Source organism: Dipodomys spectabilis, unplaced genomic scaffold, assembly GCF_019054845.1.
Source record: "Dipodomys spectabilis isolate Male_0828 unplaced genomic scaffold, ASM1905484v1 ptg000140l, whole genome shotgun sequence".
Lineage (NCBI taxonomy): Eukaryota > Metazoa > Chordata > Mammalia > Rodentia > Heteromyidae > Dipodomys > Dipodomys spectabilis.
The window spans coordinates 24,622,573-24,639,532 of NW_024870817.1; the positions used below are offsets into that span (position 1 = coordinate 24,622,573).

The 16,960-nt window shown below is 36.1% G+C and overlaps 1 protein-coding gene across 2 annotated transcripts in view; it reads left to right on the plus strand.

The window, feature by feature from the left end:
* The window catches only part of Srek1 (splicing regulatory glutamic acid and lysine rich protein 1), a 38,525-nt gene extending 25,689 nt beyond the window's left edge, over nt 1-12,836 (plus strand). For both annotated transcript variants that reach the window (XM_042691035.1, XM_042691036.1), the window contains 5 exons: nt 2,759-2,878; nt 3,231-3,593; nt 6,580-6,675; nt 8,815-8,959; nt 10,545-12,836. In XM_042691035.1, the coding sequence (XP_042546969.1) occupies nt 2,759-2,878; nt 3,231-3,593; nt 6,580-6,675; nt 8,815-8,959; nt 10,545-10,694 (874 nt within the window). In that variant the 3' untranslated portion in view covers nt 10,695-12,836. The remainder of the gene's footprint in view (nt 1-2,758; nt 2,879-3,230; nt 3,594-6,579; nt 6,676-8,814; nt 8,960-10,544) is intronic.
* Nucleotides 12,837-16,960: the final 4,124 nt, after the last annotated feature.

A 16,960-nucleotide genomic window follows, 5' to 3' on the forward strand; every position in this document is an offset into this window, starting at 1 on the left:
AATCCTAGCTACTCAGAAGGCTAGGTCTGAGGATTATGCTTTGAAGCCAGTTGGGGAAGGAAAGCCCAGGAGACTTTTAACTCCAATTAAGCATTAAAAAAGCCAGAGTTGGAACTGTGACTCAAGTGGTAGAGCACTAGCCTTGGGCAAAAAAGCCCTCAGGGGGGGTTGGGAAGTTGGCTCAGTGGTAGAGCGCTTGCCTTGCATGCCTGAGGCTCTGGGTTCGATTCCTCAGCACCACATAAGCAAAAAGAAAAAAGCCGGAAGTGGCGCTGTGGCTCAAGTGGTAGAGCGCTAGCCTTGAGCTGAAGAGCTGAGGGACAGCGCCCAGGCCCAGAGTTCAGGCCCCACGACTGGACCAAAAAAAAAAAGCCCTCATAAATAAATTCAACCCCAAGACTGGCACAAAGAAAAGAAAAGAAGTTCCTTTGTTTGAGTAATGTTAGAAATTAACTGCTTTGAGGAAAATAAAGCAAGAATTTATATTTTAGCATAGTTTACTAGACTAGAAATCTTTAAACTTTAAGTACATAAAAGCAAAGGCACTTTAAAAGATTACTTTTTATTACCTAGCCTTTGGTGGCTAATACCTGTAATCCTAGCTACTCAGAAGGCTGAGATATGAAGATTTTAGTCCAAAGTCAAGCCTGGTTGGGAAAAATCCATGTTTCTTATCTCCAAATAACTCCAAAAAGCTGGAAGTAGAGCTGTGTGGCACATGTATTCTTGAGCAAAAGAAGCTCAGGTATGGCTCCGAGGCTCTTGAGTTTAAGCCCCAGGACTCTCACCAAAAAGAAACACACACACACACACACACACACACACTGAGGCTCTGAGTTTAAGCCCCAGGACTCTCACCAACACACACACACACACACACACACACACACACACACACACACACACACACACACACACACACACACACACACACACACACACACGGCTCAAGTGGTAAGCATTTACCTAGCAAGCAAGAACAAGGCCCTGAGTTCAAGTCTCAGTACTACCAAGAAAGAATGTGATATCAAGATTTTTTTAAAATTAAAGCTGTATAATAGACGAATTGTTGAAAATTATCTGTAGGGAAGTAAATTTTGACTACGAATATGTATTAAAAGTTTTCACCAAGCACCATTGGCTGAAGCTTGTAATCCTAACTACTAAGGAAGTTGAGGTCTGAGGATTGCAATTCGAAGCCATCTCAGGCAGGAAAGTCCATAAGACTCCTTATTTCCAGTTAGCCACCCAGAAAAGCCAAGGCAGAGCCAAGCCTTGAACCCTGAATTCAAGGCCCAGGATCAGCACACACACACACACACACAAAGAAGTAGGTATTCTAGGTTATTAAAAGCATAACCATCAAAATGAGTTTGTTATATAAAAAATACTTACAAAAAGTTCATTTGACTTCTCTGCAATAAAGATATAATTTAAAATGTATACATTTCGGGGCTGGGAAGGTGGCTTAGTGGTAGAGCACTTGCCTTGCATGCATGAGGCCCTGGGTTCGATTTCTCAGCACCACATAAGCAAAAAGAAAAAAAGCCGGAAATGGCGCTGTGGCTCAAGTGGTAGAGCGCTAGACTTGAGCTGAAGAGCTGAGGGACAGCACCCAGGCCAAGAGTTCAGGCCCCACGACCGGACCCCCCCCCCCCCAAAAAAAAAGTACACATTTCTTTTTTTAATAATTATACTTTGAATTAAAGTTTTAAATATTTACTCTGTAAGGCTTTAGGCAATTTTACATACATGGGATTGAGTCCTCATGACACCCTATGGGAGGTCTAGGTGAGAATCTTCCTCTACAGACTGAAATTTAGACAGGATAGGAACTAGTCAGAGCTCACGGTTAGTATGTGTGTCAGAGCTAAGTTTTAGGGCTGCATTGTCAAAACTCCAAAGCTGGTGAAGCTGTTTACTTTGTTACTAAAGCTGTGTGCATCTAGCTTAACTTCATGTGTAATGATTTTTATTTTCTTGTCTCACTGTTATGAAGGACTGTGATATATTTCCTTCCACATTCTTTTTTATTTTTATTGTAAAGATACTATACAGAGGGTTACAGTTACATGAGTAAGGTAATGAGTACACTTCCTATTGAGCATTGTTACCCTCTCCATTGTTTTCACCCTACCATCCCTTCCCTCCCTACCTTCCCCGAGGTTTTTTTTTTTTTGATTGTGATTAAGTGATTACATAATTTCCCGAATTTCACAGTATTGTGGAATAATGATGCTCATTTAAAGTCACAAGTTCATTCTAACGTTCCTGGAGCAAATTGTCTAACACAGTCAATAACATATAACGGTGTACACATGTTATACACCATACACCAGATTCTATTTTTTTGTGGCAAACTAGTACACACCCATTTATAGATCTTACTGAGCCACATAACTCTCTGTCAAGATGAATCATAACCAGATTACAAGCAAACCAAGAGTTAAAGACAGTATATGGTGTGAAAACTTAGGCTAACAGAAAAATCTTTAATTTGAAGCATCTAATATTTTGGTGGAAAAGGAAGTCTTTCCTGAAAATATCAACGTAAGTCTGACATAGGAAATAACTATTTAATTCTTCCTGTTTTACACATTGAGACATCTGGTAAAATTTCTCATTAATAAACGAAGAGGGTTTTAAAATATTTATTAATACTATTAGGATAAATGTTTACAATTTCTTATTTGAAAGACGTAACTTTTTTATAGTTGAAGTTCTAAGTTTTGATTTCCTAACATTTGTTTTTCTTCAGAAGTAGATCCCACAACAGATCGCATTCAAGACAGAAAGATAGACGGAGATCTAAGAGCCCACATAAAAAACGCTCCAAGTCAAGAGAGAGGAGGAAGTCAAGGAGTCGTTCACGTTCACGGTGAGCTTCAGAGAAATTATGTATAAGCTGTCATTGGTTTCATGTTTTAAAAATCTGTGTGGTTTATGTTTATGAGAGAAATAAGTTTTTCTGATTGTTTTAGTAATCTAGGATTAATACTCATTGTCACTTACTTGAATCTGACTATCATTGTGACTCATGAGGTTTCCAAACTACTTAGCCTGGTAATCACTTCATTCACCAGCTCTGTGTACACCTGAGTTATATAGAAATTTATATGTAGTATCTGTAGCCATTATACATTATTTTGTGTTGGTAATTTTTGAAGGGGGGAGGTCCTTTTTGCGTAGAATTATTTTAGTTATGAATTTATTTCTGTTTGCTTTTCAAGGGACAAGAGAAAAGATACACGAGAAAAGCTGAAGGAAAAGGAAAGAGTTAAAGATAGAGACAAAGAAAGAGAAAAAGAGAGAGAAAGGGAAAAGGAGCGTGAAAAAGAGAAGGAACGGGGCAGGAACAAAGATAAAGACCGAGACAAAGAACGGGAAAAAGACAAGGAAAAGGATAGAGAGAAAGAGCGGGAAAAAGAACATGAAAAAGAACGAGACAAAGAAAAAGAAAAGGAGCAGGACAAAGAAAAGGAGCGTGAAAAGGACAAAGCCAAAGAGGTAGATGAAAAAAGGAAGAAGGATAAGAAGTCCAGAACACCACCCAGAAGTTACAATGCCTCCAGACGATCTCGTAGTACCAGCAGGTTTGATAATAATTAATGTTTTTCACTAAGCGATTTATTAATGACAAATGGGAACTTAGAGTTTAGCCAAAGAGAAAAGATAAACTGAAAATGGTACCAGTCTTTTCTCGGAACATTTCCCCTAATTGCAAAGCAAATAGTTCTTGAGAAGGATTGCTACAGTACTGAATCTATGAGAAAGGAGGTGATGTTGGACAAGATAATTGAAAAATTTTAGCTGTGTTTTACAGTACACTATTTCAACACAGGTGATTATTGTAATTATTTTCTTGGAGGGTAGGATGTCACTGTAGGTATTCAAAAATACTAAAATTTAAACTATATATAAGATGTTTATGTATATAGTAATATATGAAATTACATATATATCTAAATTGAACTACTAGTCTTCTATTATTCTTTGAAATAGCGTGGTAAATTTTAACAGGCAAAAATGATTTTTTATTTTATTTATTTTTATTGTGAACATACTGTACAGAGGGGTTACAATTACATGGGCAAGATAATGAGTACATTTCTTATCAAGCATTGCAGCCAAAAATGATTTTTTAAAGTTGTTTCGTAGTCACCTGGATTAATATTTTATCTTTCATGTTGTGTGTATAACACTGAAATGTTGATTGTCCTTTGTCAGCTTAGCTGTTTGTCTTAAGACCTTTCAGTTTACCAATAGGTACACTGCCATCGGGTGGCAGCACGTTGCCATAGGAAGGCTGCAGAAGACAACCTTCCGCAGAGTTATCTAAACCTATGAAACCATGACTAAATAGGAATTTCTTAACTTGTTAAATTGTCTCATAAAGATGTTAAAAAAAATACAGCAAATATTAATGATGAGTTTTCATTGAAGACAATTTGAGATAAAGGGAGATGTTTCCTGGTTTTTAAATTTGTGCTTTTACAATTTATTAATAGCCTTTAATATTAAAAGATAAGAGGTAATGTCAGACTTTCGTTGGGTACTTTACTATGTGCCAAATACTATGTCTACTGACTTTTTCATGTCTCATCTTACTTAATTCTCACAACAGCTTATTAGAAGACTTATAGGAAACTGAAGGTTAAGCTTCACACTTAATAGAAAAGCACTCTGCCTCTTGAGTTACATCTCCAGCCCTTTTTTTACTCTTTAAAAAATTAGATATTTAAAAATTTTTAAATTCGTTTTTATTATATATAATAAAGGAAGATGTAGGGGCTGGGAAGGTGGCTCAGTGGTAGAGCACTTGCCTTGCATGCCTTAGGCCTTGGGTTCAAAGCCGGAAGTGGCGCTGTGGCTCAAGTGTAGAGCGCTAGCCTTGAGCTGAAGAGCTGAGGGACAGTGCCCAGGCCCAGAGTTCAGGCCCCACGACCGGACCCCCAAAAAAAAAAAGGGGGTGATGTATAGGGGTTACTATTTCATAAGTCAAGTAATGAGTACATTTCCCTTTTTGTTTTTTTGTTTTGCTGGTCCTAGAGCAAAACTCTGGGCCTGGGCACTGTCCCTGAGCTGCTTTTGTCTAAGGCAAGCACTCTATCATTTGAGCCATAGCACCACTTCAGGCTTTTTCTGAGTAGTTGATTGGAGTCTCATGGACTTCTTTGCCCTGGCTGGCTTTGAACCATGATCCTCAGATCTCAGCTTCCTGAGTAGCTAGGATTACAGGCATAAGACACCAGTGGCCAGCTGAGGACATTTCTTTTTGACCATTTGCACTATCATCCAATGCTTTTTTATTCTGATTATTTTTCAGATAATGTCTTGTTTTTTGTTTCAGGCAGGTCCAGACCACAATTCTTCTGTTGAAATTGGGTCTCATGAATTTTTCTGTACAGGATAGCCTGGATCTGCATTGCTCCCAGTATTTACCTCCCAAGTAGCCACCATAGTTTTTAAACTATTTGGTATTTATTGCTTACCTTGCCATATTTAGATTCTGATTATTAAGTTGATAGATAACAATAATAGTGGGAATGGCAATTTTTCTATAAAACAGTAATTTACATACCTTTTTTTTTTTTGAGATACCGAATACTAGTTCACAGAAAGTTTGTTCCACAGAGGGCAGCAAGAAGCGTAATTAGATGCATGACTAAGGACCTATAGGAAAAACATTATAAATTATTAAGGAAGATTTAACTTGAAAGAATATGAGACATCAATTATTGTTTATGTGTAACATAAAAATGAGATCCTATACCCTTTCTCGTTTCAAGTCTTACATGATGGTTTTGTAAGTCTGTATAATTTATGGTTTATATTTTAACCTTCACTAAAATCAGATAATAGTACATATTTATAAAGAATGTGAATTTAACTGGCCTTTAAGGGGGTTAGAGATGTAGCTTAGAGGTAAAGTGTTTATCTTGAAGGAAGTCCCTTCATGTGACTCTTAGCACCAAAAAGGCAGGGTGGGGGGGTGTTAAAGTACACATAAGGAGTAGTGGTGCTTTTATGAAATTCCAGCACTTGGGAGGTTAAGGGAATCAAATTATGACTTTGAGGCTAGCTTGGGCTATATCTTAAGATCCTGTCTAAATTAATAAACAGGCTTCTGAAGAATACTACTTATTTGAGAATATCAAGGTCTCTTTTACATTTATATACACATACACACTTAAAAGAAATTTTAAGGCAGTGCCAGGGTTTGAACCAAGTCTTATGCTAGCTTGGCTGACATTGTACCAGTGAACCACGCTTTCAGCCTTGTTCTGCACTGATTATTGAGGTAGGGTCTTGCTTTTGCCCAGGTCTGAGCCTATACCATCTCTGCCTATTTTACTCTTGCTGCTGTAGCTTGGATGACAATTAAACCATACCCAGCTACAAAGTGAGAAAGAATCATGAATGTATGTTAAGCTAGTCCTTAAGTCTCAGTCTTTCTGATCTCCTAAGGAACTAGGATTATAGGTGTGATCCAGTGGTGCCCAACTTTCTTTTACATTTTTTACACTACTGTTTTTTTACCCAGTTGTGATTTTTAAAAATGACATTTCTGACTTGTAGGGAAAGGCGGAGGAGGAGAAGCAGGAGTTCTTCCAGATCACCAAGAACATCAAAAACCTTAAAAAGAAAATCTTCTAGGTCTCCATCCCCTAGGAGGTAGGTTGATAATAAGAAATAATTTAAAAAAACAATTTGGCCCTATACATGAGAGTTTATTTCTTGGCTTTCTTCTGCAGACCTTTGATTCTTACACTAGTATCAAATTTTCAGTTACTGTAATTTTACAGTTATTTTGAAATCAAGAAAAGTCTTCCAGCTTTTTGTTTTTTTATTTTAAACATTGTTATGGTCTTTTGCAGATCCATCAGGATTCCATATGAATTTTAGAATGTTTTTCTGTATCTGCAAACCAATGCTATTGGTATTTTTTTCTTTTTATATTGGGGTTTGAACTCAGAGCCTGTCACTTGTTGGCTGGAGGTGTACCATTTGAGCCATATCTCCACCCTGACGTTTTGCTTAGTAATTAGGAGATGGAGTCTTGCAGATTTTTCTGACAGGACTGGCCTCAAACTGTGATTCCTTCCTTGTCTGTTTCCTGCTTCGATAGGTTTATAGGCTTGAGTTACCAACACCTGGCTGCTATTGGAATATTGATAGTGATTACATTGAGACAATACATTGCTCTTGGTTGGTATTTTAATCTTAACAATATTTAAATCTTATTTATGTCTTTCAGCACTGTGTTATCTTTTCCAGTGTACAATTTTTTTGCCCCTTTCATTAAGTTTTTATTTCAGCCTTTTTTTGTCTTCAGTTACTTTTCCTATCTTTTCCTATCTTTTTCTCTTCCCCTTCCCTGTGTCTGCCAATGGCAATTTTGGTATTTATAACATTGCACAGGGGCTGGGAAAGTGGCTCAATGGTAGAGTGCTTGCCTTGCATGCATGAGGCCCTGGGTTTGATTCCTTAGCACCACATAAGCAAAAAGAAAAAAAAAGCCAGAAGTGGCTCTGTGGCTCAAGTGGTAGAGCTAGCCTTGAGCTGAAGAGCTGAGGAACAGCGCCCAGGTCCAGAGTTCAGGCCCCAGGACCGGACACACTCCCACCCCCCAAAAAAATATTGCATAACAAAGGCTAATAACTGCAGACAGCTCACAAGAAGCATATGTGTCTGTCTAGTCATGTACCTAATAACTTTGTGGCCTTTGGGCCAGATGTTTCCTATGAGAAGGCTAGTGATACAATAGTAGGTTATTTGAACTTTGCTAGTGGTCATTCAGCTCTGCCTAGAGCTACATCTGGTTCTTTATTTTTGTTTTTCCTTCATTAGTCCATTTTATTCCCATATTGCTTTGAAAAATACATAAGAAAATACTGCACAATTACATCTAATCCCTAATCCACGGGTGATTGTATCCAGGATTTCCTATGGATACCAAAATTCATGGATGCTCAACCTTTACACAAAGTGATATATTTATAAATGATGTACACCATCCTCTTGGGAACTTTTTCATCTCCAGATTATATATAATGCCTAATACAATGTAAATTCTATGTAAACGATTGTTATATTATTTTAGAGACAAGAAAAAATGTCAAGGCTAGGACTGTCATTCAGTGGTAGAATGCATGTTCTCAGTACCACCAAAAAAATGCATACTTAGTACAGATGCACCTTTTTTTTTTTTTTTTTTTTGTCCAGTCCTGGGGCTTGAACGCAGGGCCTGGCCACTGTCCCGGAGTTTCTTTCACTCAAGGCTAGCACTGTACCAGTTGAGCCACAGTGCCACTTCTGGCTTTTTCTGTTTATGTGGTACTGAGGAATGGAATCCAGGGCTTCTTGCATGCTAGGCAAGCACTTTACCGTTAAGCCACATATTCAGCCCAGATGCGTCTTTATTCCCATATATTTTTGATTTGTTGTTAATTGAATCTATGGATTCTGTTGAATCCACAGATACAAGCCAACTGTATTTGGTCTTATTTTTGTCCTTATCCCAGTAGATAAATGTCTTGAATATTTAAAAAGTAATACAAACTGACAGTGTGTCATGTTTTATGTGAACACATTGTGGTTGCTGCAAAATGATATGTATCTGTAAAAAACGAATTGAGCTAAAGAGTACAGGTCAGATCATAGGCTCCCCATCCCATTTTTTTTTTATCAAACCATTTTAATAGTATCATTTGTAGTGGATTATTTTAGAGATCTTGTATTAAATAAGGGTATTTAGTCAATACAATAGGTAGTTTTTTAGAATTTTACTGACATATATCAATATTCTTACAGTCGAAACAAGAAAGACAAAAAGAGAGAAAAAGAAAGGGACCATATCAGTGAAAGAAGAGAAAGAGAACGTTCAACGTCCACTAGGAAAAGTTCTAATGACAGAGATGGGAAGGAGAAGCTGGAGAAGAACAGCACCTCAGTTAAAGTAAGGAGCAATCAGGACCTGGGCATAAAATAACTGAGATTGTTTTTAAACTGCAAGTTTTTTGAAGCAGCTGTATCCTGTGTATTGATAGTGTTGGTAAATATTATTAATATTTATTAACAATTTTTAAAATTAAAATTTAAAGAGACAGTATTTGTGCAATTGCATTCTTTAGAGAATTCAGAAAGTGGCATGCAATAAGAAAATATTTTAGAAAATCTACAGCTAATAAATATATTTGGTTAAGATTTCTTCCTGATGCCGTTTTCCTCAATATATACATTTCTGCAAATTTGACGAGGCTTTCTGTTACTGCTTTTGTAACATAGCTAAAGTCAGGTTTGTTGAATAATACATAGTTGAAAGCCATTTTCCACCAAACAAACTTTTTCTTGGATATTTTAAATACTTACAGAATTGTATGTGTTTACTATCCTTAAGGCATATTTATATTTGTACATCATGAGTTCTAAAATTACGTAATTTTTACTTACTCTCATTGTAGAGGTTTGTTGCCATCACTGGTGATAACAGTAATATCTATTGAATGTGTATTCAATATGTGCCACATATTCTTTGTTCTCATTTAAGCTGAGGGCAGAATTTGGCCTGTTCTAGAATAGTCTTTCCTGATAGGATTTTCTCCATTCTCCTATTTTTATTTCTCATTGCATCTTTTTTTTTTTTAACTATTTTTTGGGGGGGGGCAGGGCTTTTCTGTTTTGGTACTGGGGATCAAACCCAGGACATTGCACTTGCTAGGCAAGTGTTTTGCACTGAGCTACATCCCAGCCCTCTCATTGGATCTGTAAAGCAGTTTCTTTTTTTTTTTCTCCATTCCTGGGGCTTGAACTCTGGGCCTGAGCACTGCCCCTAAGCCTCTGTGCTCAATGCTAGTGCTCTCTCACTTGAGCCACAGCTCCACTTCCAGCTTTTTCTGAGGAGTTTATTGGAGATAAGCATCTCACAGACTTTGCTACCCAGGCTGGCTTTGAACAGTGATCCTTAGATCTCAGCCTCGTGAGTAGCTGGGATTACAGGTATGAGCCACTGGCTCCCGGCTGAAAGCAGTTGCATTGTTTCAATAGATATAGCTCCTGTTCTTAGGTCTTCCGTAACATTCATTCTACACTTGGAATTTTTGTTTCACTTATTTTAATTTCTGTGGATTGTCCATCTTTTGAAGAAAGCAGAAAGGGCAAATTTTGATAGCTTTTTGCATGCTTCTTTTTGTATATGTGCCAGTCCTGAGGCTTGGACTCAGGGCCTGGGGGCTGTCCCTGAGATTTTGTGCTCAATGCCAGCACTGCCATTTAAGCCACAGCTCCACTTCCAGCTTTTCAGTGGTTACTTGGAGATAAGAGTTTTATGGACTAGCCTGCCCAGGCTGGCTTCCCATTGCCATCCTTAGATGTCAACCTAAGTTGAGTAGCTACTATTCTAGGCATGAGCCATTAACACACAGATACATGCATTTTTAGTGGAAGAAAAGACTCCAGTTTTATTTATTCCCCAAAGATGAAGTTACATCATTTAGTGAAAATAGGCAGGTTGAAAGTAGTAAATATGTACTTTAATATTGTAGGAGAAAGAGCACAATAAAGAACCAGATTCAAATGTGAGCAAAGAAGTAGATGACAAAGATGCACCAAGGACTGAAGAAAGCAAAGTACAACAGAATGGGAATTGTCAGCCAAATGAAGAGAGCCTCACTACCAAAACAGAAGTGGTATAGGACTAATGTACCTTTATAGTCAACGCTGAAATAAAATCCAAAGCTTTCCATTCTCTCAGCAAGACGTAAACAGCAAGGAAACCTTAATGGAGTATAAAAATAGGCTCTAAAGCTTCTCCAACTCTTAATTGATGTTGTGGACATCTTGTTACTGAGTAAGAAAAATAAAGCATGGACAACATGAAAATACCAGATGTTACCCAAACTTATCATCTAAAATCTGTGCATTTCCATGGTGGCTGACACACTTGTGTGGTTTGTTAGTGTTTGCCAAGAACCATTGCAAACAAATTAAACATCAAAGATCCACCTTTCTATTTTCCCTAAAGACTTGAGATAAGCATTGGAGACTCTTTAAAAAATGCTAGTTACTGAATTTTGTATTGTTTTACTTTTTTTAAAAAAAAGTTCAATATATATAGGTTGATGTGCTTGAAATCGGTGCAGATATATATACACACACTTGTAAGTGCAAAGTATGTAAGATGTTTTAACAGTTACTTCACAGGATTTACAGTGATTGTGGTAAATTCTCACTATTGTGTTTTCTTTTGCTCACTGCTTAGGACAGCAGTTTTTCTTTAAATAGTTTTACAGATTAAAGTTACTTAAATAAGTGGATTATAAAACAACTGACAATGCATGCTACTGTTCTCTTTCAAAAAGGAAGAGCAACTGTGCTGAATACTAAAAAAATATATTAGTATTCAGTGTTTAGAGTCAACGGGTCTACCCACACAGTAACTGTTTCTTTTAGAAGTTTCTTGATATTTCCAAGCTTATTATGAGTACTATTGCAGTGTATTTTTTCAGCAGTAGGTGGCAAAGGAAACTGGGTTTTCAAAATGGGCTATGGAGCACAAGCTGAAGCTTTAGTGCCTTCTACAATGTGGTATACTGTTTCTAGAGTTTTATATGTGGTAGTCATTCTCAATTCATATGTAATCTAAATGGTTACTCTATTGACACCCATAGAGAAGCATATAAGTGGTATGCAGAAGAGCTTACTTCCTGTTTTGAAGACTTTAGGGTTTAATTAAACAACAATTCAGTTTTGGGACCATCTGTTTTATACTGTGATAATTGAAAATGAACATGCTTTTATTTTCCTCAAATCAAACCATTTAGTTGACTATTTTGGATGGCCTTAATTATTACCTCTCAATCATATTCTCCTAAGTGATGTGTAGAAATTATATTATAAGGGAGGACTAGGAATATACAGGATCTTGTTTTATGTTTAAAGATGCATTTACTTGAGTTTAAAATATAGGTCATCCATCATTATTAGGCTTGCTTTTCACAGAAAAGTATTTAAATGACAACAGTGCTAAAGTTTTCTCCCCAAACTATTACCTGTAGTCTCTGAACTCTTTGCATTGTTACATTTCCAAAAAAGTGATAAATTAGCATGTTAAAAAAATCAAGTATAATTATTTTAATGCAGTCTAATACAATCAAATTACTCAGTTGCCTTACCTCATGGGATGAGTTATAGATTTAAAGCTAAGTAGCACATAAGTTACTTGGTTTCAACTTGAGTTTTAATGTTAATACTGTTGAAACTTTTAAGCATTTGGTGGAGAATGGAAGGAGTTGCCCTTTTTGCAAGTAATGAAGCCTGATTTGATTATGAAGCTGCTTAATCATCTTCATGTGTTCAGAATTACTGTGTTTTTTTCACTGTGTACATTAAAATTTTAGAAAATGCTTTACTATGTAAAGTATAAATGGTCATTGTAATCATTCAGCCACATATGTTGGCTGGTAAACAGCTTATTCTGATATAAGAATGCTTGGATGCATATGGGAAGATTGTGAAGGCGTGTGTGTCTTCCATCAACAGCTGTCTTATTTATGATATGTAAGTAGAATAGAGCATATGTTTGGATCTTTGTTATTTTTCAGTACCATTTCTCTAATAAAGCTAAGTATTTTAGAGGAAAGTTTTTTTTTTTGTTTGTTTATGCATTTCATAAACCATCTAACTTCATCTTGCTCTTGTTTTAGTTGTTACAGAGATTGTTTTTGGGAGGGTGCATGTTTGTGTGGGGACTATAAAAAAATCTTTTAAAATTTAAGTGTATTCTTGTACTCTGGATCTTCATTAAAATATTTTTTATGTTGGAAGTTAATATTTAATTTGATTCCTACTGCTTTTTTTTGTTGTTGTTGCTGATAATTTATTCAGCACTAAAATAATCATACCAATCATGAAGAACTAATAGTTAACGTTGAAAATGGACAGGAACATAAGAGATCTAGAAAGTGAAATTAGTTTGTATGTAGGATTTGACTTTTACATGGAAGCAAAGCTCTTTAGGTCTAGAGGTGCAAGTGTATATGAGAGATATAGATAGACTTTTTTTCTCTGTTGTTCACTTAGACTTGGTAAGTTTCTATTTCTTTCAGGGTATTTTAGTTTTTCTTTAAGACTCCTTTCTCATCCAAGGTATATGTCAGGAAAACTTGAGGTAGTTCTCACGTGACAGCCTGGTAACGGAGTGACTTGTCTTTCTCACAGTTCTGAACCATTTGTGTTGGTGCCCTCTCTTAATCTGACTTTTTAGCAGTGCACACTAATTGATAACATCAGGTGAAATCCTTTATAAACTGCCTAGTTTCACATGGGGGAGTTAAATATTCTTAACTGGGACAATTATTTCCATGTTATTTTCCACCTCATCTAAATAGCTGATAATTATATACACTAGTAAGATTGTGACCTTTTCTGTGTTTGGAATTTTTTTGAACAGGCTCATTGTTATGTTGACCTTTATAAGTGTCAGACGACATACTCAAAAATAAACCTGGCATTTATTACAAAACTTTTTTGTCAAATAATTTTTTTATTCTTTTGTATTGCTATCTTTATTTTAAAAGTAAAAAAACAAAACCAGAAGAAGAAACTTAATCTAGACCTGTTCTCAGCTGAAAATTTTCCATATTTAAGGGTTATAATGTTTACTAATAAGCTTTAAAATTTGACTTTTAACCTACATATATAACAAATATAGATTATGATTTATTTCACTTAATTGGTTTTACTTGTTGACTTAACATTTGTATCCATGAGAAGGGCTTCATCAATGAGTCATGTCTTATATTTTCACAAAAGGTGAAGTCAAGCCATTTCCACTGTGTTAGTGTTTTTGTATTTTTTATTTTAATTATTGTGTATAATTAGTGTTCTCTCATGTTAATTTACTAATAGTCACTCAAATTATTTTTATATTTCAAAATTAGTGCTCTTAAAAAGGTTTAATTGCACATCTGGAAGCAGGTATCTAGAATAAATATAAAGTAATGCTAGAATAAAACTATTTCCCTACTTTAATCTTTGGTTTGTGGATGATTTATTTTGTTTTATTGACATTATTATTACTAGTATTACTACTACTATTGATTGTTTTGCCTTAAAAGTAATATTATTTAAAAAAATTAAAATTTGTGGTTGGGGATTTAACTCGATGGAAGAGCACTTACTTGCCTAGCAGATTCAAGGCCCTGAATTTGGCCTTTTGCTCAGGAAAAATAAAGCTAGAAAAAAATTAAAGTGACTTAGGATTTTTTTGGGGTCAATATTTAGGTTAGATTTAGTGACTAATCTCTTTTTTTTATCCCAATCTAAAGTAATTCATGGTTTCTAGCAATTACAATGATCAGTTCATATCTAATGTAACTTCATTTTCGGTGGTGCTGAGGATCAGCCCACATGCTGATCCCACATCCTAGTGTCCTATACCCTCTACTTCTAACGCAACGTTTTCTAATATTTTTAAGATGGGTTTTTTATTTGTTGCCTTAAAGCTTAAATGCAAATACATTTTAATTTGGAAAATTAGCAGTTTTGGGGAGACCAGATCTTGGAATGGAGTAGTAGTTTCTTGATGAGTTTTTGTTTGCTAGGTAATTAACTACATTAATTCAAGTCTGTGAAAATTACACATGAAGAATAGAGATTGGTTTCTACCAGTTTAAAGGTATTGGGGGGGGCAACATATTTTATAGGAATAATCTAGAGAACTCCTAATTGCCACCAACATTAAACTTGAATATAATGTGGAGCATATATATATATAGATACATAATTAATAGTTTAAAAAAGCTGTCCTAGTCTTGTATAGTTTAATAGAACAGAACTACAGATTATCCAGGTCAGAGTTTGGGTCTATATTTATGGGAGTAGGATTGTTTTTAAATGTTTTTATAATATAATTTTATCAAATGATGATATTTTGCTATATTTTTAATGAAATGAGAATCTTGAAATCTTAAAATTTCACATTTGTGACACAATTTGCATTTTTCAACTTTCTTTTATAACTGCAAGGTAATGTTGGGCTCTTCTAGGGATCAAAGTTATTACCAAAATTGGGGTTACTGCTTTTCATATTGAACAGTTTTTTGTAGTGTTCTAGTAGATGACAGTTGTTCTCTGAGCTTCCCTTTTGCTCATGGAATCAGCCTCCTAGGATGTTTGTGCAGTAAAAATAGTCTCCATGTCTTAAAACAGAAAAGTGGAATGAATGCCTTCCCCCATTTTTTGGAAGTATAGTATCCCTTTGGTCAGCGGGCTTAAATACTTGATATAGTTATCATCAAGTGAGAGCCTGTTAATCAAAAATACCTCTTTTTTAAAAATTACCTGTTGGGATAAGTTTAGAATTGTGTGTGACTTAATAGAATACCCATCCAATAATCGTTAAAAGATTATTTGGTCACAATTTTATAGTACATGTAATTTTTATAATTGGTGTGTGTGTGTGTGTGTGTGTGTGTGTGTGTGTGTGTGTGTGTGTGTGTGTGGTCATGGGCTTGAACTCTGGGCCTGAGCATTTCAGCTCAAGGCTAGTGCTCTACCACTTGATCCACAGTGTCACTTCTGGTTTTCTGTGTGGTTTATTGGAGATAAAAGTCTCATGGACTTTCCTGCCCTGGCTTGCTTTGAACTGCGATCCTCAGATCTCAGATCTCAGCCTCTCGATCAGCTAAGATTACAGGCATGAGCCGCCTCCTGGGCTTGAACTCGGCCTGGGCACTGTCCCTCAGCTCTTCAGCTCAAGGCAAGCACTGTACCACTTGAGCCACAGCGCCACTTCCGGCTTTTATCTGTGTATGTGGTGCTGAGGAATTAAACCCAGGGCCTCATGCATGCAAGACAAGCACTCTACCACCGAGCCACCTTCCCAGCCCTCTTTTTTTTTTTTTTAACCTTAGAAAAACATCCTAAGATTCACTGAAAAAAAGTCTCTTAGAAAGTATAATATAGCTATAGTGTCTAGTGAGAGGTGGTAAATAGAATTAGTTATGTAGGTATTTGCCTACAGTTATCTGACACATTGAATGTTTGTTATTGAAATATGGGACAACTTGAAAACTTTTGTTGTTATTAATAAAGGTGATAATACAGAGGGTTTACAGTTATATAAAGTCAGGTAGTGAGTGGACAATGCCACTCCTTCCAGTTTTTCCCTCCCATTCCCACCCACAATTTGTATGGTTCATTTTCAACAGTGTTTAGTGAGTGCCAGTGCTGCATTTGTTTATTCTTTGTCCCTCTATTTCCCAGCCACCCTTTTTCAAAGACACGAACAAGGCAAAAGGAAAATTAAAAACAAACTACAAAGAAAAAACTTGTTTTCATGTCCTAGAGTTCATTTTGGTAAATATCTTATATGATCAGATACACATAGGCATTGCACCTTTGTACTCCTAAGAATATCCTCCTTTGATGTCACTATGTGAATGTCCAGAGTCCTACTTAATTTGCCATGTTCCAGTTTATATTCAATCTAACTTCTGAGAGAAAACATGCACCATGGTCTCTCTGAGTTTGGCTTACCTCGCTTAACATTTGTTCTAGGTCCAATTTCCCTGCAAATGACATACTATCCTTTCTAATGGCTGTGTAAAATTCCATTGTGTATAGGTACCACATTTTTTGCATTCACTTATCTGTTGTAGGACATCTGGGCTGTTTCCAGTCATTGTGTTATTGTGAATAGTGCAGCAATGAGCATGGATGTGCAATTGTCTTTATGGTATCCTGGCTTGTGATATTTCACTTATTTTGACTTTGGGTCCCTCCCCTCCCCCCGCCCCGCCCACACACACATACACTTTGGTGCTATGCATTTCTTTAAAACACTACTTTTAACTACATCCTCACAAATTTTGTGCCAGTACTGAGTTTGACTTCTCTTGGGTTTTTTGCTCACAGCTTTCGTCCGGTTAAGTTTTGAAGTCTATTTTCATTCAGTTCA